This window comes from Alligator mississippiensis, chromosome 10, assembly GCF_030867095.1.
Source record: "Alligator mississippiensis isolate rAllMis1 chromosome 10, rAllMis1, whole genome shotgun sequence".
NCBI lineage: Eukaryota > Metazoa > Chordata > Crocodylia > Alligatoridae > Alligator > Alligator mississippiensis.
The window spans coordinates 75,329,123-75,349,568 of NC_081833.1; the positions used below are offsets into that span (position 1 = coordinate 75,329,123).

At 60.0% G+C, this 20,446-nt stretch overlaps 2 protein-coding genes and 1 non-coding gene across 3 annotated transcripts; 1 reads left to right on the forward strand and 2 right to left on the reverse strand.

Annotated features, from left to right (window-relative positions):
* Positions 1 to 120: 120 nt before the first annotated feature.
* Positions 121 to 8,109, forward strand: CDT1 (chromatin licensing and DNA replication factor 1). Its single transcript, XM_006259810.4, has 10 exons — positions 121 to 2,769; positions 3,262 to 3,438; positions 3,722 to 3,939; positions 4,264 to 4,458; positions 4,896 to 5,041; positions 5,366 to 5,469; positions 5,920 to 6,108; positions 6,477 to 6,608; positions 6,692 to 6,893; positions 7,286 to 8,109. The coding sequence occupies exons 1-10, from the start codon at positions 2,515 to 2,517 to the stop codon at positions 7,447 to 7,449; spliced, it is 1,782 nt and encodes a 593-aa protein (XP_006259872.1). The 5' UTR covers positions 121 to 2,514; the 3' UTR covers positions 7,450 to 8,109.
* Positions 8,110 to 10,970: 2,861 nt separating this feature from the next.
* On the reverse strand, positions 10,971 to 15,875 carry LOC102559835 (uncharacterized). Its single transcript, XR_009455313.1, has 4 exons — positions 15,401 to 15,875; positions 12,543 to 14,343; positions 11,980 to 12,058; positions 10,971 to 11,605 (listed from the first exon to the last, which is right to left on the reverse strand). It is a non-coding gene; the product is annotated as an uncharacterized LOC102559835 (transcript).
* A 1,082-nt stretch (positions 15,876 to 16,957) lies between these two features.
* Positions 16,958 to 19,442, reverse strand: APRT (adenine phosphoribosyltransferase). Its single transcript, XM_014610082.3, has 5 exons — positions 19,314 to 19,442; positions 19,014 to 19,117; positions 18,569 to 18,702; positions 17,689 to 17,767; positions 16,958 to 17,225 (listed from the first exon to the last, which is right to left on the reverse strand). Exons 1-5 carry the CDS (start codon positions 19,394 to 19,396, stop codon positions 17,083 to 17,085), a joined length of 543 nt encoding a protein of 180 aa, XP_014465568.1. The 5' UTR covers positions 19,397 to 19,442; the 3' UTR covers positions 16,958 to 17,082.
* Positions 19,443 to 20,446: the final 1,004 nt, after the last annotated feature.

Sequence of the window (20,446 nt, forward strand, 5' to 3'; positions counted from 1 at the left end):
CTCCGGGCTCCCCGACGGCTCCACCTGGCGGCCTCTGCCCGGCTGCGGCGAGCCGGCCCCGTGCACCCAGGGAGGCACGGCCGGGGCCGGGGCCGCGCCCGCTGCAGGACAAGGGCCGGCGGGGCGCATGCCAGCCCGCGGCGCCCGGGGGGCTGAGCGGTGCACGCCCCGCGCCGTGCCCGCACGGGAACGGGGCCTTCCTCCCAGCGCATCAGCCCCTTGCCACCTGGAGGGTCCCGCTCCGTGGCAGTCCAGGTGGGCTTTGGTGCTGCTCAGGGCAGGCTGCACATCCACCAGCCCCGGGGGGCTGCAGCCACGTGCTGTGGCAAGGGCCCGTTGCGCCTCGCTGCCCGCCGAGGCTCCTTCCTTCCCGCGCCCTGCGCCAGGCCAGTTTGCTATCGATTGCCACAGGGCTCTCCGTTAACAAAGCGCCCGCGAACCCGCAGAAGCCAGGCGCCCAGAACCACAGCGGTAAACAAACTCCGGCCTGGCACGCCGTGTCCTGCGCGGCTGCCGGCCTTCCAGGAAACGCAGCAATAGCCCCCTTGTCGCCAGCATCTTCCATCGCCCATGCACGAGGGCTTGGCTGTCCTCTCCTCCCGGATAGCGGGGCGAGCGGCGCAGAGGGAAGCGGCGTGCAGGGAGTTGGGAAGAGACCCCAGCAGTCCCAAGCACTGGAGGAGACGCGTTCATCCGCATCCCACCAGGGTGGCAACCCGGAGCGACGCCAGGTCCTTACAGCCTAGACACGGCCCACCTGGAGGGGTGTGTTGTCTGCACAGGTGTGTGGAGCGCGTGTCCTCAGCCGCGGGTCTCGTCTGTGGGTGCTTTGGCGATACGAGTTTTCGGGGCGCTCTTCCTTTGCTTTGGCACAGCAAGGGGACGGCTTTCATGCACACACAAGGAATCGAGCCCACGCCACCCCCGCCCGCGCTTGGCCCGCAACACTCGCTTGGCACCGGCTGAGCAGGACCGGGACTTGCCAAGGCTAAGGTGGGAAGTGGTGTCAGTCCAGCTCCTGCTTGCTGGCACGTTGCCCCCTCCCCTCTGCCCTCGGCTCCAAGCAGTAATTGTGCAGCGATCTGCCTGCCTGTGCCCGGGTGCTGCAGGAGGAAAGGTGCCCTCCAAGGAGGGCCGCATCCGCCAGGGACTTCTTCTCTTGAAAGCTCAGGAGAAAGCAGCCGCACCCTGACCCCGAGCTGGGAACACACCATCATCACCCGCCTGTGGAAACAGCTGTGCCCCAGATGCATCCACCTCCTGGCTCTGGGGTCGGAACGGGCTACCCACACACGGGGCTTGGCTCCTTGCGGCGAGGTCCAGCTTTCCTGGAAGCATCCCTGGAAAGCAGCTGCCCGGGACCTCCCCGGGAGCAGCCTGGATCCCCGGCCGGAACGAGGTCTTCAGTCATCCTGACACGGCCTCTCCGAGCACGGCCCAATGCATCCATCACGGCCGTGACAGCCATTGATCTCGCCAAGGCACGGGACCGGATTAATTCACCTCGACGGTGATTTATGCACCACTGCCCCCGAGTCGGGCTAGCGATGCCGGGGGGCTTCCTACCGGAGAGCGTTCCTTCCCCTCGGGGAAAAGCAGGTTGCTTGTGGCGTGCCTGCACTTGGGTGGTGCTGAGCCTCGCTCCGAGAGGCAGGAGGGGGCCGGGGAGTTTACCGAGCGCGTTCTGGTTCGGAGCGCCGCGTGCGTCCAGGTTTCCGTCACACGTGGAGCTTCAGACCCAGCAGCTTTCGCACTCGGAGCGGGAGCGCGGAGGGGAAATATCACACGGTGCTGGGAAGCCCTGACGAGAGCCAGGCCCCAGCGAGGCCTGTCACTGCCTTGGCTGGAAAACAAACAGCTACTTGAAGGAGCGGCTCCTCGCGGGGGAAGCACGAGGCCAGAGGGCTGCCGGAGGGGAAGGGGACGCGCCGCTCCGCCTTCCCTCCTTGGGTCCGGGCCATGAACGGCTTCAGCGCGCGGGGGTGCAATGCATTCACCCACCGCTCGCGGGGCGGCCTCGGGGGCGCTCGGAGCTGCACGAGCACGTGCTCTCCGCGGGGCCGACTACTGCCCTTCGTGTCCTTATGTCACGGGGTGAAACCCCCCAGAATGGATTCAAGCAGAGCTGGCAACCCTGGCACCATCCCGCAGGGCTGGGAGCGCCGAGGGGCCCCTGCCTGCCTGCAATCCCAGCCCTAGCAGAGCACCATACGCGCCCATTACACAGGTGGGGAAAACTGAGGCCCAGAGCGCTATAGGTGCATCTTGCTATGCGGTGTGGAGCACTGGACCCCCCCCCCCCCCACGCCCCGGTGGGAGGAAAAGGGAACAAAATAAAACGAAACAAAAAGAGGGACGCGGCGCCTTTAAGAGCAAACTGGCGCCAATTCTGCGGGCCGTACCACGCGGCGGGAGGGGGGCGGGGAGTTGGTACGGCCCGGGGCGGACTTCCCGCGAAATTCGCTACATTGTAGCGGCGCCAGAACGCGGCGGGCCGAGCGTTCCATCCGGCGCATGGCGCAGCCCCGCCTCACTGCCTTCTTCCCGCGCGCCAAGCCCGGGCCCGCGCCGGGCAAGAGCATCGCCCGCCACCGCCGTGCGGGGCCCGGCCTGCCCCTCGCCTCCCCGCGCACGCCGCCCCGCAAGGATGCCGCCGCCCCGCGCCCCCCGGCCAGGAAGCGGAGCCGCCCGGACCCCGACCCGGAGCCCGGAGAGGGTGTCCGGGGCTCGGCCAGGAAGCGCCTGGTGCTGCCGGAGCCGCGCGCCCCGGTACGTGCTGCCTTTTGTAGAGGGGATGGAGTGCACGCTGGGAGGCGCTGGGATCCGGGCCGGGGGCTGGGATCACTGGTGGCTTCAGGAGCTGGTTCCCAGCGGTAACGCAGGGGTTAACGGGGTGCGGTGGTTAGTCTTCCTTGAGGCTGAAGGGGAAGCGCCCGGGTGGGGGAGGGGGCAGCCCACGTGTGCAGGGACAGGGTCCCAGCAGGGATCCAGGGCGCCTGCTGGGGCTGAGGATGCTGTCTAGCTGTGCGGAGGAACGTGGGCCTAGTGTAGACAGGGCCCTGTGGCAGAGTCGGGCTCTGGGGATCGCCCGTCCGGTGCGGCCCGCTGCTTTGCTTCTGCCCCTGGCAGCAGGCTTCAGTCTGCCAGAATCACAGTGCCTTTGAAACGTAAGGCTAACGGCACCTCTCCTAAGGAAAGAAGAAGGGAGACGTGTTAGTGCCTTGCAACAGGGCAGTGATGCCCAATGCTGAACTCTTGCAGGTTTCCAGCCCCAGCGCGGCAGCAGCCGCCGGACCCCCGACCCCGTCCTCCCTCGACAAGAAGGCGAAGAACGTGGTGAACACGACGCTGTCACCGGGCCCCAGGCAGGAGAGTGATCTGCCGGCCGGCTTGGCCACCCAGGAGGGAAACTGCAGCTTCGAGCGGGTCCAGAACAAGGTGCTGCCGGCCCCTGTGATATCCCGTGGCTCCCGGGGTGGTCTGGTGGGAGCACTGTTCCTGAGCTGCACCCCCTTCTTGGCTCTGCCGGGGACCTTGTAAGCTGGAGGAAACCGGCAGAGGGGGGAAAACCCCTCCCCGGGTCTGTCTCGCCAGTGCTTCCTTGCTCCATACACCTATCCCCTGCAGCTCAGGCAGGACCTGAGCGATTGCAAACACTCCAGCTTCCAGGTGGAGCTTTCCCCTGCTCAGTGCCGGTCTCTGTCCCCTCTCCCCATGCCAGGAGGACGTTGCTCAGCTGAAATGCCGCCTGCAGAAACTCCAAGCGCTGACGCAAAAGTCCAAGCTGCCCGCCACCTCCACAGAAACGTGCGCTGCCCTTCAGAGCCGCCTCAAGCAAGCGCAGGCGCTGGAAGCCAAGATCCGCAAAAGGCGGGCGGAGGAGAAGACATCTGAGCCGGAACCATCCAGAGAGCCCAGCGAGCCCCCAGCTGCAACCAGGTGAGGAGGTGGTCACTTGGGGGCTGCTGGAAGGGGACTCCTGCTTCAGGGAGCCATTACCTTGATGCAGGCTGGGGGAGACCCCTGCTATCTTCTTGGCTGTCGCAGGCAAAGCTAGGGCTGGCCTGGGTGACCTGCAGGGCTCTCGACTGCCCCCGAGAGAGAGCTGGGAGGCAGCCTAATGGCAAAGGAATGAGACCCTGGGGGGGAGGACATACCCCCCCCCTCCAGCCTCCCCAGGGTGGGCTGTCTCAGCAGTCCCTGCCCCAGTCAGTGCAGCCCTCCTCCCTTGGGAGCAAGGGGCTAATGCCTGCTCCTTTCCAGGGACAAGGCACCTGCCTACCAGAGGTTCCACACCCTCGCCCAGGACGTGCCCCCCGGGCTGACGCTGCCCTACAAGTACAAGGTGCTGGCCGAGATGTTCCGCAGCATGGACACCATCGTAGGGATGCTCTTCAACCGCGCCGAGACCATCACCTTCGCCAAGGTCAAGCAGGGCGTCCAGGACATCATGCACAAGTAAGCCCTCCCTGCCAAGGGGCACGGCCACATGGTGGCTGGCAGGGACCTGCCGTAGCCTGGCCAGCGATGCAGCCGCCCTAGACCTTCTAGGCTTGGACTGAGATGCCTTGCACACGGCAGAGGGCCGGCGGCCGTCTTCAAGGGGCAGATGGCTGGCTCTTTCTCTCGGGGCAGGGGCTTGTACAACAGCAGGGGAGGGGGAAGATCCTGCTGTGATCCTGGTTCCAGCAGCCCTGCCCCTGCTGCTACTTTAGTTGAGTTGTGAGTCTAACCCCAGAAAGCTTTCGGCTCGGTTCTGTGCTCTCAAGCTGGTGTTTTCTCTGCCCCTTGCAATGCACTTCGCATTGGCAGCAATGGGCTGCTGTCAGGCCTCCGAGCTGGAGCCCCTGTTCAGGCTCAGAGGGGCTCCAGCTCCACCTCTCCCCTGGTTGCAGGCAGTTTGAGCAGTGGCATGTGGGTCAGATCAAAGCCGTGTACCCTGCCTCCTACACGCTGCGCCAGGACAACAACATCCCTACCTTTGGGGCTGGCATGAAGCGATCTGGCTACCAGCTCACCATCGAGCCCGTGCTGGGGGAAGGTATGTGTCACTGCTTGCTGTGCTTGGGATGGGATGTGCAGGGCTTTCGGACCGCTGGTATAGTCTGGGATGGGCTGGTGATGCTAGGATAGCCGAGGCCTGGGTATGCTGTCCCCCATCTGTCTGTTGCCTCCAGTGACAGGACAGGTTAGTGGAGGGCACGGCGGGTTTCGGTGGCAGTCAGGAATATGTTGAGGCTGTTGGTACAAGAACAAAAGACAGACTCTGGAGCCTTGGTCTTGGGAATGTTGCCTGGAGATGGGTACTGGGATGCAGCTGGGTCATGCCCATCTCTGACGGAGGAACCTGTCTCCCCCTCTCTAGAGGAGAAGGTAGATGGCCGTCCCCACCTGTCGGCATCGCGCTTACTGGAGCGCCGCAAGGTTTTCGGCAGGAACCTGATGAACCTGGTCAAGCAGCATCACAAGGTATGGGGCTCTGCTGGGTGGACGGCGCAGATCTGCCCCAAAACCCTCAGACCTGCAGGATAGTGCAGAGCATGGGTCCTTCCCTGGTTCCCGAAAGCTTTCTCTTCTGCAGAAGCTCATGGCATCGTGCACTGCCTGGGGCACCTGCTGGCTTTGCTCCCACCCCTTGCAAGGATTGCAATGCTGAGGTCCCCCCTTGGGTATCTAGAGGGAGGGCAGGGCTGGGTTGGCATCTGGAGCAAGGCATGGTGGGGCCATAGCGCTATCAGCTTTGGAGGAGTCTGGGGCCTGGCAGGCAGGAGGGTGTGGAGCGGAGGAGAGACTCAGACAAGACCTTGGATCCTTTTGGCTCTGGTTCTTGCATGCTGGGAGGCAGAGGCTGCAGTGAAGGGCTGGGTCCCAGCCCATGGGGGAACGCAGCCTGCAACTGGCAGCCTTTCCCTGCCCTAGACCTTCCTGGCATCTCTGAGCCCGCCCCTGGCCGTGCCTGATGACCAACTGACCCGGTGGCACCCCCGCTTCAACGTGGATGAGGTGCCGGATGTGGTGCCGGCCGAGCTGCCGCAGCCTCCAACAGTGGACAAGATGACCACGGCCCAGGAAGTGCTGACCAAGGCCCGGAGCATGATGTCCCCCAAGGTTTGTGGGCCAGGGAGGCACTTGGGGGTGAGGGTTAATGGTTAACCAGTGGCTTAACACTGCTGACTACACCAACCTCAGTCATTGTCTTGCCTGTTGTGGCAACCAGAAGGCACATACGCCCACCCCTCGCTTCTGGCTAGCTGGGTGGCAGAAGACAGCAGCTGCCAGAGAGATGAGTTGAGGTGGACCCTATGCCCTGGGGAGCCGGTGGGACTGGGGCACATTCCCCACCAGAGCTAGAGAGGCTGGGGCTGAGCCAGGAAAGGCCTAAAACTTGGTTCCTGTGGTGTGAGGTGGGGCCACAGCTGCCCTGGGTAAAAGCTGCTTGCAAGGGGCTGCCCGTGACCTGCCTCTTCTGTCCACAGATGGAAAAGGCCCTCGCCAACCTGGCCTTGAGAACGGCCGAAACCAGTGCCACCGAGCAGGAGGTGCCCAAGGCATCCCCAACTGGCACCCCCAGTGCCCTGAGAGGGGTGTCCCAGTCTCTGCTGGAGCGGGTGAGTAGCCTGGTGCTGGGTTGGCCAGTGGCTGTGCTCGGGGGCTCCACGGGTCTGACCCAGCCCTCCTCTCCTTCCCCCAGATCCGAGCCAAGGAGGCGCAGAAGCTGCAGGCCCTGATGACGCGGGCGCCGGAGCGGGAGCAGCGACTGGCCATGCTGGCACGGCTGCCGGAGATGGCGCGGCTGCTGCGCACCGTGTTCGTGGCGGAGAAGAAGCAGGCGCTGACAGTGGAGGTGGCCTGTGCCCACATGATCGACAGCTACCGCACTACAATGGCGCCCGGTAAGGGAAGGGGTATTCCCCGACGGCACCTGTGCCAGGTGCCCTAGTCCCAGTCGAGCTGTTCTGCATCCACGTTCCCTCCCTTTCCCACTGCACGGGTGAATAGTTGGCCCCTGTGGTCCTGCTACCCTGATGCAGGTTCCTCTGCTTGCTCACGTCATCCCTCTGGCTTCTAGCACATGGAAAGGCTCTGGGTAGCCCAGGCTCCCCTGGATTAACTACTAGGTGGAGAAGGGCCTCCAGCCCCCTTTTTTTTTTTAGTTCCCCACCCAAGGGTGTTATCCAAAAGTGGTGACCTGCCCCATGTTGCTTCCTGCGGGTGGTCAGCAGCTCACGAGCCAGGAGGGGCAGTGGCGGGGGACTCACCTTCTGTCACTGCCGGTTCCCTGCAGGTGAGATGGAGAAGCACCTGCGCCTCTTCTCCGAGGTGCTGCCTGACTGGGTCAGCCTCCACCCCATCCGCCAGGACACCTACGTCAAGCTGGACAAGAGCAAGGACCTCAACATCATCGTGGAGAGACTGAGCAAGCTGATCCACGAGGAGGAGAGGCTCTGATCCCCACTGGGCTGGGGTGGGTTGGGGGTGAGTGGGGTTGGGATTGCAGACCTCACTTAGTGCAATCTGTACCAGGAATGTAGCAGACAACGTGTGAGTGGGGCCCTGCAGGGAAGCCCCTTTGGGCTGCTGGTGGTCTTGTTGGCTGCCGCAGCGGGAAGGCAGAGAGGTAGACGGGCGCCTTGTTTTAACTTGTGTTTTTACCCCAATTCTGCTGGACACTGGCCCCTGCTCACACAGGAGGGCAGCCGGGTCCTGGCTCTCTGCCTGGAGCAAGTGAACTAGACGTGTCTCCTTGCAGCTCCGCGCTCTCAGCTCCTTGGAGTAACAGGCTGCATGTGAGTCCAACCCTGCCCTGGGCTGCGACCCGGCCAGCTCCTTTTGAGCCGCACAGGCACGAGTCCCCCGGATGCTTTAACAGCTCGGCTCCATGGACGGAGTCTTATTGTCTGTTTCTTCCGTTAATTGAATGCCCTTCAAGGCAGCCGGTGCTTGTTACCAGTGGAGTTTCCTTTTTAAAATCACAGGTGCTTCCGCCACTGTTTTTATGCATTATTCCGGGTTCGGGAAGGGGGGTGCATCTACTGCCCTAGCGCTGGCCAGGCGCCTCGGCTGTGTACATAGTTTTCCGTATGTTCGTATTAAACTTAATTGCTTCCACGAAGGAGCCCTTACCTCATCCAGCTGCTGAAAGGATCCCTTTTCCACATGGCCTCCGGCAGGTCCCTGCAGCTCAGAGCTAAGCCTTGCTGGTGGCGGGAGGCTGGGTTGTCGGCCAGATCCTGGGAAGGCTGAGTGTGGCTTCTTGTGCAGGCTGTGTGGCTCAGAGCAAGGGGTGGACTGGCATCTGTGAGCAGAGGCCTGGCAGCTGAGTGCAGTGTCACCCCTCGCTTCTCTGCATGGCGGTGTGGCAATGCCCAGGCCTAGAAGGGGCTCCTAAAAGGGCAGGGGAATGGACTAGGACGGGTACATAGCAGGCTGAGGCCAGGCCTAGGGGCCGAGGACTCTCCCTTTTGGCTTCGGCTTGCTAACTTGACCCGAGTCGAAGCTGCCCAGAGTTCCAGCTTCGCGGACACCTGGACACGGCTGTGACATAACTGAGTCACCCTCCTGCCCCGGGGTGGGGAACGCTCAACCTTGCAGTATCCGGACCCGCAGAGGGAATCCTCCAGAGCTGCGGCTGCAGGGAGCGGGGTGGTGGAGGTGTTCCTCCAAACCCCTCCATCTCCCTGGAGAAAAGCTGTTTCACCTCCCAAGTGGCTCAAACCGGGTGATGGAGAAGAGCTGGAAAGGCCGAGCCCTGCAGCCTAGTACGCCTTTCTTCACAAACTACTTAATGTATTTACTCCAATCTAAGATGAGGTCCCCCCCACACCCATCCATACAGCGGTGGGGGTGGGAGGCAGCAAAGGGCAGGGGCAAGGCTACCTGACTCCCCTGCTGCCTGCCCCTCTTGCAGCTGTGGGGGGGAATGAATTTTAATATCTACAAAATTAGATTGTAGACATGGAGAATTCTCCCACTTCTACATTTATGAGAATTGAAGGCGGTGGGAGGTATTGTCTTAGATGTGGGTGAACACAGTAGGGGTTGGCAAGCTGGTTTCTACTCCGTAACAAAGTGCTAGCCCCTTCCCACCCAGCAAGCCCATGTGCTGTTGCCTAAAGCAAACCTGGAGCCTCCCAAACCTGCTCCCCAGCTATCTCAAAGTCCCCCCCCAAAGTCTTCAGTGCCAGGGCCATGGAGCGTTAGGGTCGCTCAGACCCCCATAAGTGCTGGAGCTAGGGTCTGCACTGCCTTTCCCCCCCCTTGTGCTGCCTGGCCCTGGCTAACCTGGCAGAAACTTGTGGCCTGGCCTGCCACCGCTGCTTTCCACGGGCGTGCTGGGTGGAACCTGAGCTTTTCCTCCTCCACTGCCCAGCTGCGGTCCTGCCCTTTGGCCAAGGCAGGCGCTGGCTGCAGATGGTAAATATGCAGTGGGACCCCAGCTCCTCGGTTCTGACACTACATAAGCTTTATGGGATGTTCAGGCCAGACATCACGTTTACCCTTGTTTGTGTGTCCTTCGATCAACGCAGCTCCAACCCGCACCCCTCCGGCCAGCACAGGCACTCGCCCGTGGAGGTGAAATACCAGGACCTGGCTCGGGGGTGTAGCCAGAGGCAAGTCCGGACTCCCCTGCTCAGCAGCGGAGAAGGGAACAACGGGGTCTGTAGTGCTGCGCCTGCTACCATGGGCATCTCTCCAGGGGGCTGGAGGCAGGGGACACAGCGCCAAACCAGGTTTGTGGAAGGGGCAGAAGCAAACCGCTTCCCTCCCCTCTGCAAGGGTTGGATTTTGAGCAATTCTGCAAGCAGAGGCATGCATCTCCCAGCAAGCTCGTGGCTTTGTACCTGAGGTTCAGATAAACCACTGCTGCTTCTATCTTGCTGTATTCGATGCCCAGCATGAGTTTGGGCAGGGAGAGATTTAATGCTCCCTGGAAGTCCAGGCTTTGAGAGATGAGTACACATCACCTTCCAGCGAGAGCTTGCAGCAGCACAGGGCTCGGTAAGCGCTGGGGGGACTCGGAGCTACAAGGGAAGAAAACCTTAGGCCAGTCGGCTGGGTCTGGGAGCGCAGGGCAAAGCCAGGGCCTGACGGGTCTGTGTCACCAGCTGCCAGCATCTCGGACAGGAAACGCTCACAAAACCGAGCAACTTTTCTGCTCGGAGCAGAGCTCACGGACACTTTGGATTTAATAAAAGGGTTGACGTTTATCACCGATCAACTCTGCTTTCGGTCCAGACCGTCGCATGCCCAGGCACAAGCCTCAGGGCCCTGGCTCCTGGCTGCACCTGGGACCAGGGAGCCTCTGGCCTAAAAACGACTACTAAGTGAGCAAGGCTTTGGATGCTAGTCGCACGGGAACTTGAGCCGTGTTGGCATGAAGCTTCCTGCACCAACCGCTCTACTCCAGCAAGCGAAGAATCCCCTTTCCCATGCAGCCCTTTCCATCCCCATCAGCTTTACCCACCAGTTCTTAAGTGCAGCCCTGGAGCAGATGGACAAGCCGGGCACTGGGACACCGCTGACCGCTAGGACATGTGGCTGTAGCTGTTACACCATAAACCCTGGCACTGTTTTACCTCTGACTTCACAGTAAGTCACAGGTGGGTCAGGCTGTTGTGTGCTCACTATTCTCACTACCCCAAGCTAAGGGGCTGCAGGGCACCCATCCTAGCCTTCAAACAGGCACTGAACCTTGCCAACCTCGTCCCCAGAAGCAAATGTCTCACAACCCAAAACGCACTGCATGTCTTCAGGCCACGACATATAAAACCTGCCAACACATCACCGCTCCCACGATAACCACCCCACAACAGACCCGTCGCCAGTCCCGGATCTTACGCCTGCACCTCCAGAAATGTCCTATATCTCACCCAGGGACAACAGCTGGGCACGAGGATGAACGCACACCAGGCCTCTATTACAGACGAGGATACCCACGACCAGTGGGGGCACATTTCTCACAAGGAAACCACTCTCAATCTGTTTTAATCCTCAAAGGGATTTTACAAAAGACTTTTCACAAACTTCACGTCAACCACCTCCCGGATACAAAAAATCATGGACTAAATATAGACATTGGATTCATGACATGGTGTAACCTGCCTAATACTGGACTCCCCGGGTACCTCTCCACCATTTACAGGCTGCATTCCTTCGCCCCCCGCCCGTCTCTCAAATCACCGGCTGCCTCAACTCTCATTTGCACTGATGGCCTGTCTTGCCAGCAGCCCGGCCTCTGCCCACTTTACTATTCATTCTGTCCAGCAAGAGCAGACAGCAACCACAGATGCTTCCTCGGCCTGACTAAGGGTTTTTAAACCTGAAAGCTTGTTCAGAAGAACTTTTCCCAACTATTTGAGTTGGTGTAATAAAAGATACCGGATTTCCCCAAAGAACCGTCGCTTCCCAAACGCAGGAGTTCATGCCTCCTCACCAGGCAGCCGGGGCGGTCTGCTCCGAGCGCTATCGTACTGCAGCGGGGAGCGGCGACGGAAAGGCTGCAGCTTCTCGGCCCCTTTCAGAGACAGCAGCTCGATGACCACCAGGCACTCGAGCGCTTCGGCCTTCAGCCGCTTCATCAGCTCGCAAGCCGTGTGCATGGTACCTGCGCAGAGGTGTCAAGCAGAGAGATGCAGTCGCTCCGAGCGTGCGTATCAGTACAAAGCATTGGCTTCTGCCGAGATGCTCCACTGATCCCTTGGGTGTGCAGGTGGCTTCTCATTTCAAAGACACCAGCTTGCAACTTGGCCTGACCTCCAGCAGCCCTTACGGCAGGGGTTGTAGGTACCACATCCAGCGACTCACAAGCAGCTCAGAGCCCCAGGTCACTGCTGCAGTCTTCCCCCCTGAAGTCCCACACCCTGCGCTTTTACCAACAGCGTCTCTCTGCTCGCAGCCCCTTCCCCGGGGGAAGCCCAGACGCTCGGACGTGCAGCACTGCTGCGCAGGGCGCGCGCCAAACCAGGCTGCTGCTCTTACCGCCCATGGCAAGCAGGTCATCCACGAGGGCCACTTTCCGTCCCGGCTCCACGGCATCGCTCTGGGCTTCCAGCTCAGCCTGCAGGGTGGGAAAGGCCGGGCAGTTTTAGTCGCATGCCCATGGCACTGCTTTGCAACACGCACAGAGAAATGCAGCAAATCAAGCCCAAAAGTGTCAGTCCCCAGCACACACAGGCCTCTGCTCAAGCTACAGGAGATCAATAGCTGCCAAGGAACTAGCCGGAGAACTGCCCCTTCCCACTGGGGAACACGTTCTTCCCAGACCGGCACCCCCACGTAGGCGTGCACTCCGGTGTGCATCACACTGGCCGAGTGTTTGTGATCGCAGTCCCAGCTGGCTTTGGGATACAACATCCCAGGCACTGGCTCTGCCGAGAGCTGCGACAGGGTAGCAGACAGTCCAGGCTAACCACACACTTCTCTCCCATGCTGGGTGAGAGATGAGTCCGGTTCATACGTAGAACGGGCCGAGCAACCCTCAGGAAAACCTTCCCTATGCAAAGAGCCACCTGCCGCAGCCCCATTTCACTGGGCAGACTTACAGCAGCACCCGACAGCCAGCAAAGAGATCGCCGTGCAGCTGCGCTGCCTCTTCCACTCCGGGCCAGGGACAAAGCCAGCTGCCAGACACGAGCTCTGCCTTAGAGCCACGCAGCAAGCAAAACACCTGCTGAAATGAGGCGGCGGGGAAGCAGGACGGACGCTCGTATCATCTGCTCTGCCCTGGTCTAGCAGCCTTCAGCAAGACACAAAACCTGGGGTCAGTCCGGAATTAGTTGCCCCAGGAATCGGCACCTTGTTCGTTGCTGTTCCTTGCTATAACCCCCAGCACGAACCGGCTGCCCGAAGAGGGGTGTTTGTGCCCAAAAGCTTGCAAAGATTTTTTCCAGCTATTTTAGTTGGTCTAATAATAGATATCACATTTCCCCGAAGAACCTCGTCTTGCTATAACCCACACCCTCGGATAACAGTGGTTCGACTCCAGCAGCTTATTCATCCCCCGTGCTAATGCCATTCAGTCCCCCGCCGTTCCCCCGACAGACCTGGAACAAAGCAGAGACTCCCGGACACCCAGAGCTGCGTTCTCTTTGCTGGGCTCAGAGCAGCCGCACGCATATCCGAGACGTCTGCCAGCTTTTGTGTGAAAATCCGAACCGCCCTGACAATCAGCGCGCTACCCTTTATCGCCAAAGCAGCACGGTGTCTCAAACAGGCGGGACACCAGAAATTACATTGGAAGGTGCAGAGGAAGGACACAGGGACGGATTATCTTGAATCCTGGGCCCGGTTCTGGTCCACACCCCGCCAAAAGGGTCTCGAAGAAGCAGAGAAGGGCAACGAGGGTGATTAGTGGGATGGAGGGGCTTGCATAGAAGAGACGCTCAGGAGGCCAGACCAGGTCAGTTCACAACGGAGACGCTTGACAGGAAGCCTGAGAAGGGTTTACAAAGAGAAGGTCGATAGGGATTTATTATGGACTGTCTCGCAATGCAAGAATGAGGGGTTCACAACACGAAACGAATACGTGGTAAGTTCAAAACTAACCAAAAGGAGTTCTTTTTCACCCAGCGGGTCATTAAGGCATGCGCGTTGTTGCCCATGGTGGTGATAGCTGAGAGTAAAGCCAGATTCACTAAGGGATGGGACATGTGCTGGGAGGAAAGGGGCATGGGTCGCTGTTGAGCAGGAGCGAGGGGCACGGCCTCCGCATCAGACCTGCCTGGACCATCAATGCTGGAGGCTGCGAAGGGGAGAGGAGTGGCGGGGGGAAATCCCTGCTCAGACCCAGGTCACTCTGCCTTTCAGCTCCTGTTCTCTGCCCCTACGTGACCCAAGACGGACTTAGGGTCTGAGCCAGTCAATGGCGGTTTGTCTGTTCTTAGTATGCACCACTAGAGCCAGGAGAGCAGCGGTAGGTTTAAACCCAACAAGACGAGGTTCCTCTTCCCCACGGCGCGACTTCAGCTTGTGGGACTCATTGCCACGAGGTGCCGTGGAGGCCGACGGCTCAAGGGTGCTGAACCGATCTTGGAGGGACGGCCCATCAGGAGGTACTGAACGCAGTCGATGGTGGAGGCAGCCCCTGAATCGGCACATCCTAAGCCTCTGGTTGCTGGAAGGTGGGCAAAAGATCTGGATGTGCCCCGTTCACGCTCTCCCAGCCTCCACCCCACTGGCGTGCGAGACGGCAGAGGGGGCTGGAGGGACCGATGGCCTTGCCCAAGACGGGGTGCATCTCCCAGCCTGCAGATGCCTCCCGTGCTTGTTACCTGGCCGTGTTCAAGGGCGCAGGACACGGACTCCGTGGGGCCGGGCAGCTTCCCCTTTTTGCGTATTAACCGTCTTGGAACCAGAAAAACACCAAATTGTATTCTAAAAATTGAACATCTACAACATTCATTCATTTGATTTTAAAAAATATTGTAGTCTTGATTGATGTGTGTTTGTGTAGTGTACAGAGCAGTGAGCGCACAATAGCTTAAAATGAAGTCTTACTCTTGTATATCGTGGGGGGTGGGCAGAGGTTTGTGGCAGGGTGTGGGGGGTGGAGGTGTGAGTGTGGGGTGAGGGAGCACGTGGGTGTGTGTGCATGTGTATAGGGGTGCATGCGTGTAGGACTCACCCTACGAACACACAACACATCTGTCCCCTTCTCCCTGTCTCCCACCTCTCCCCCATCTGCCCTCCCGCCCCCTCTCATCTGCAGCCGTGCAGGGATCACCCAGAGCTGTGCCAGGAACGACCGTTGTCCCCGCTCCGTGCCTCAGCTGATCACTCATTAAGTCTCAGTATCAGCTTGTTTCCTGCCCTGTACTCTGGACTGACTTCAGCTACTGCTGAACCAACTCCGTCCATGCAGGATTCATTGCATCTCACTCCCTTAGACCTTAAAAAAAAGTCTAATAATAGACCAAAATCATATCAGGTGCTATATTACTGCTCTTTGCCCGGCACAGCTGCAACGGGTCTGCAGCGAGTGGTCCTGAGATGAGCAGGAGGGGAAATTCCCTCCAGACACAGCTCAGCTTTGCCTTCCAGGCCTGACCCTGCACACACGCCCAGCTGCATGAGAGGAAGACTGAGGGCAGCGATTCACCGCCACTATTGAATTCACTGCTCCACTCACGTAAAAGTTGTGTAATGACAGCAGAGCATTGCCGGGCATTTGCGAACGCGGGAAACGCCCTCGCAGCCAGTGACGCTGGGAGAAGCTACATCTCGGACACCGCTGCTTTTACAGGCGTTAGCACAGAACGACACTCGTGAAGGCACAAGACAGCGATGTCACCGTGTCACACAGCAGCTCCAACCTTTTTGCAAGGCGCCTTCCCACCCTTTGCCAACCCGTGTCTGTCTGCGGGCTCTGCAGGGTTTTCAAGGTTTCCACCACGCTCCTCACCTGTAACGTAGTCTATGAGCGGGTAGGTCGCCCTCAAATGGGTCTCCAGGAGATTGATGGCTGCCTGGAAGGTGTCAGGATCCTTTAGCAACGGGCTGATATCGCTGCAAGAGAAAGAGCAGAGGAGCTGTCTTCCCGGCCCCTGAAAACTGCCTCCATAAGGAGCCTGGACTCTGCCAGGGAGAATTAGTGCCCTGTTTCCAGGAGTTCGCTGCACATGGGACCAGACCCCTTAAAAGAAGCTGGATTTGGGGTTTCTCTACACCAGCAGGGGCAATCTCAGTCACGGGCATGCACGGATCAGCCCCACGCCCTCCCAAGTGCTGCTCCCATCCCCTTTCTCTTCTCAATCTGCCACTCTGCTTTCTGCTCCCTGCATGATCTGCTGCTCTGCTCCCCGCCTGGTGGGGAGCCGCACCCTGGGCTTGGGAAGCACCTGCTGGGCAGTGCCCCAGGCCCCTCTCCCCCAGCCAGATCCCTTGCCCACCGAAACAGCACCCCCCCCCCCCCCCAGATCCGCTGCAACTGCTTCCTCTCCTCCATTTCTAGTGTACTGCACAATCCTGTGATGTCACCTATGGCATCACCTGGCAGGGCTCCAGGTGTGACCTCACGCATTGCTGCACCTCGTGTGGATCGTGCAGGGCATGCGAGGAGCCGCCAGGAGGTCTTCTAGCAGCCGCTTCCCAGGGGATGCTGCATCTTCCCATGCAGCCATGTCCATCCCCGCCAGCTTTATCCACCAGGTCTTAATTGCAGAACTAGAGCATGTGGGCAAGCCGGGCACTGTGACAACTCCGGACTGTTAGCAGGGACCTGGCTGCAGCTGTCACATCGTCAACCCTGGCAATGTTTGACCTCTGATTTCACAGTAAGTCACAGGTGGGTCAGACTGTTGTGTGCTCACTATTCTCACTACCGCAAGCTAAAGGGGCTGCAGGGCCCAGCCCAGCACAGATTTTTGGTATCAGGGAATATATAAAAAAAAAGTGTAAATGTCTGGATCCTGGGGTGCTACAAGGCAGAGTCAAAGGGACTCCTTGCACACCTGAGATGACAGCGTGCAGAGCGGGATGGTGCGTGCACAGACGTCAGCAGCCCACAAAAAGAAGGGGAGAAAAGCAGGTTCTGTACAGATTTGTTAAAGCACGTGAGAGGCCTAGTGCCTTTGTGTGAGGGCAGCAGCTCCCTTCCTGCTTTGGAGGGCAGGATGGGGAGAGATGCATGACCCACCAACAACCAGCCATCTGTATGACCTGCCTCTTGCACGCACGCAGCCTCACCCAGCAGGACACGGGCACCGGGGAACGCCGCAGGCAGCGCCAGGCTCTTCTGTGACTGATAGCTCACCGCCTCCGAGGAGCCCACCAAATGTCTAAGGATAACACTGGCTGTTATGGGCTCAGGCCACAAGGCTTGGGCTCCACACAAGCTGTCACCTGCACCGTATCCTTTCCTCAAAGGTGGTGGGCAGTGAGGAAAATATACAGCACCATGCACAGAGCCTTGGAGTACACGAGAAGCTCGCTCCCGGCTTGGAAAAGCAGCAGAAACAGCTCAGGTTATGTACCCCCCAGCTGACAGCTAGGTTTGTTTTATTAGGAGTTTCGAACAACCTTCATGCAAGCGGTGGGAGCGAGACCTGGCCCCAGCCAGGCAGCCGGGGCGGTCTGCTCCGAGCGCTAGTCGTACTGCAGCAGGGAGTGGCAACGGAAAGGCTGCAGCTTCTCGGCCCCTTTCAGAGACAGCAGCTCGATGACCACCAGGCACTCGAGCACTTCGGCCTTCAGCCGCTTCATCAGCTCGCAGGCCGCGTGCATGGTACCTGCACAGACGTCAAGTGGAGAAATGCAGTCACTCCAAGCGTGCAGATCAATGCAAAGCTCTGGCTCCTGCTCAGACTCCCTGCTGATCCCGTGGGTATACAGGTGGCTTCTCATTTCAAAGACACCAGGTGACAGCTCGCACTGTGGCCTGAACTCCAGCAGCCCTCAGGGCATCCAGACGTACAGGGAGCAAAGCAACAAGGACGTGTAAAAGGAAACCTGCCCCCTTCCAAGCGCTCGGAAGACATGCGACATCTCCACTACCCGCCTGGGCGCGGGCAGCTTCCATTTCCTCTGGACTGGGATCTGGCGTGCAGGTTGGAGAGTGCAACGTGCTCCACGGGACTGACTGTGCTTGTATTTCCCCAAGGCGCACCACGAAGGGCAGCCGGGGACCTGCACCAACAACTCTGCCAGGAACAACTGCACGGGGTGCAGGCTGAACCAGGCTGCTGCTCTTACCGCCAGTGGCAAGCAGGTCATCCACGAGGACCACTTTCTTTCCCGGCTCCACGGCATCGCTCTGGATTTCTAGTTCAGCCTGCACGGTGAGAAAGGCCGGGCAGTGTTAGCCTCATGCCCACGGCACTGCTTTGCAACACGTGCACGTAGAAATACAAGCAAATCAAGCCCAGAACTGTCAGGCCAGCACACACGAGCCTCTGCTCCTCAAGCTGCTGGAGACCGAAAGCTGCCAAGGAGGAGCAGGGCAGACAGTCCCAGCACATCCTCAGCCTCCGGGTGCTGGAAGCCGCAGCGAGCAGGCAAAAGATCCTGGATGTGCCCCGTTCGCCCACGCAGCATCCACCCCACCACTGCGCGAGACGGGCAAGCGGGCTGGAGCAGAGTTTCTCAACCTGTGGTACACACACCCCTGGGGGTACGTGAGACACAGGCCGGGGGTACGTGGGTACCCCAACACTCTCTCTCTCCCCTTTTCCTCTCAAAACTATGGCAAAAAATTGGGTGCGCTGCATTGCGCTGCGCTTTAAATTCCCCAGTAATAATCATTTCAGGCCTCCTAGCTTTGGCCAACATCACCCCTAGCCCAGGTACATACCTGAGTTGTGCCCCCCTGGGGTAAAAGGAGGCAACCCTACCCACACCAGATCAAACGTGTGTCATATCACGGCTCTATATACACAGCCCTTCTTCCGACATGTGGCACACATTAGTCTGTAAATATATAATCCCCTGGAAAACCGAGCGTTGGGGTACTTATCAAAATGTTCAGAAGTTAGGGGGGACTTGCTGCCTAAAAGGTTGAGAAACACTGGGCTGGAGGGACCGACGGCCTTGCCCAAGACGGGGCGCATCTCCCAGCACCTCCCGTGGTTGTCACCTGGCCGTACTCGAGGGCGTAGGACACCGACTCCGTGGGGCCGGGCAGCTTCCCCTTTTTGCGTATTGGCACAAAGCCGATGCCCAGTCTCTGCGCCAGAGGAGGCCCAAAGAGGAAGCCGCGGGCGTCCAGACCTACGGGACCAAGCAACAGAGGTGTGGCAAAGGAAACGTGTCCGCTTGCGAGCGCTCTGAAGAAGCGATGTCTCTGCTGCCCGCAGCCTCCGCTTCCCGCGCCCGCAGGTTGGAGCGCGCAGCGTGCTCCGCGGGACGCACCGTGCTCGTGTCCCCCAAGACGCAGCCGCGCGGGGATCACCCGGAGACCACGCTGATGGCACGAGACGGCGATGTCGCCGTGTCACGCGGCATCTCCGGCCTTTTTGCAAGGTGCCTTCGCCAACCCGCGTCTGTCTGCGGGCTCTGTGGGTTTCCAGCCCGCTCCTCACCTGCAACGTAGTCTATGCGCGGGTAGGTGGCCCTCAAATGGGTCTCCAGGAGCTCGATGGCTGCCTTGAAGGCGTCAGGATCCTTTAGCAAGGGGCTGATATCGCTGCAAGACACAGAGCGGAGGAGCCCCTGAGCACTGCCCGCGGGGAGCCAGTGCCCCTTCGCTGCACGTGGGACAGGACCCCCCAAAGCAGCCGGATTTGGGCTTTCTCTGCACCAATGCGGGGCAACCTCATTAGCCCCACGCCCATCCCCCTTCTCCTCCCGGTCTGCCGCTCCGCTTTCTGCCCCCTGCCCACCGGAACAGCACGCCGGGGCTGGGGAAGTCCGGCACGAGCCGCACGTGGCTCCGGATCCGCTGCAGCCGCTCGCAAGCCTCCATGCCGGGGCTCCTAGCACAGGCGTAACCCCGTGATGTCAGCCGTGGCGTCACCTGGCAGGGCTGCGGGGGTGTGACCTCACGCCTCGCCCCGCCCCGCGCGGAGCTCGCGCAGCAAACCCGGGCTGCGGCCCCGCGCGGGGGTGGTCCCGCCCGCCCCGTCCTAAAACCACTCGAGACACCCCAGCAAGACCCCCTTGCTGCGGAGGAGGGCAAAGCCCCCAGTCTGTGCCACTTGCTGGTGCCCAGGCTGTGCCACTTACTGGTGCCCAGTCTGTGCCACTTGCTGGTGCCCAGTCTGTGCCACTTGCTGGTGGGGCAAAACCCCTGCCCGGTTCCCAGCCGCGCAGCACGATCCGGTGCACGGGGATCACGGTGTGTTTGAAATCCAAGGCTGACTGCTAAGGAAAAAAGCAGAGAGTCATAGATTCAGAGATTGTGGAGTCGGAAGGGACCACGCTGGATCGTGGTGTCCGACCCCTGCCCCTGGCAGGAAAGAGGCCCGAGGGCAGACGACCCCAGCCAGGTGACTGTCCAGCCTCCTCTTGCAGACCTCCAAGCTAGGTGAGAGCACGCCTCTCTTGGGAGCCCGCTCCAGATCCTGGCCACCCTTCCTGTGAAACGTTTCTTTCTAATGTCTAACCTAAATCCACTCTCAACTAGTTTTCACCCGTTGTTCCTAGTCACTCGCTGGGGCTCCTTAGTAAACAGTGCGTGTCCCCTATTCCCCGTTGACCTCCCCTAATAAATTTATAGGTGGCCACAAGATCTCTCCTCAGCCGTCTCTTGTGAAGGTGAAGAGATTCAGCTCTCTCAGCCTCCCCCCGTAGGGTCTATCACAAAGGCCACTAATCATGACCCTCTCCAGATTCCCTATGTCCCTCTTGAAGTGCGGCGCCCAAAACTGGACGCAGTACTCCAACTGCGGCCTGACCAGTGCCGTGTAGAGGGGGAGCATCACCTCCTCTGATCTATTAGTCGTGCACCTGCTAATGCACGGCAAGGTGCGATTGGCCTTGTTGATGGCCTCGTCACACTGCCGGCTCACGTTCA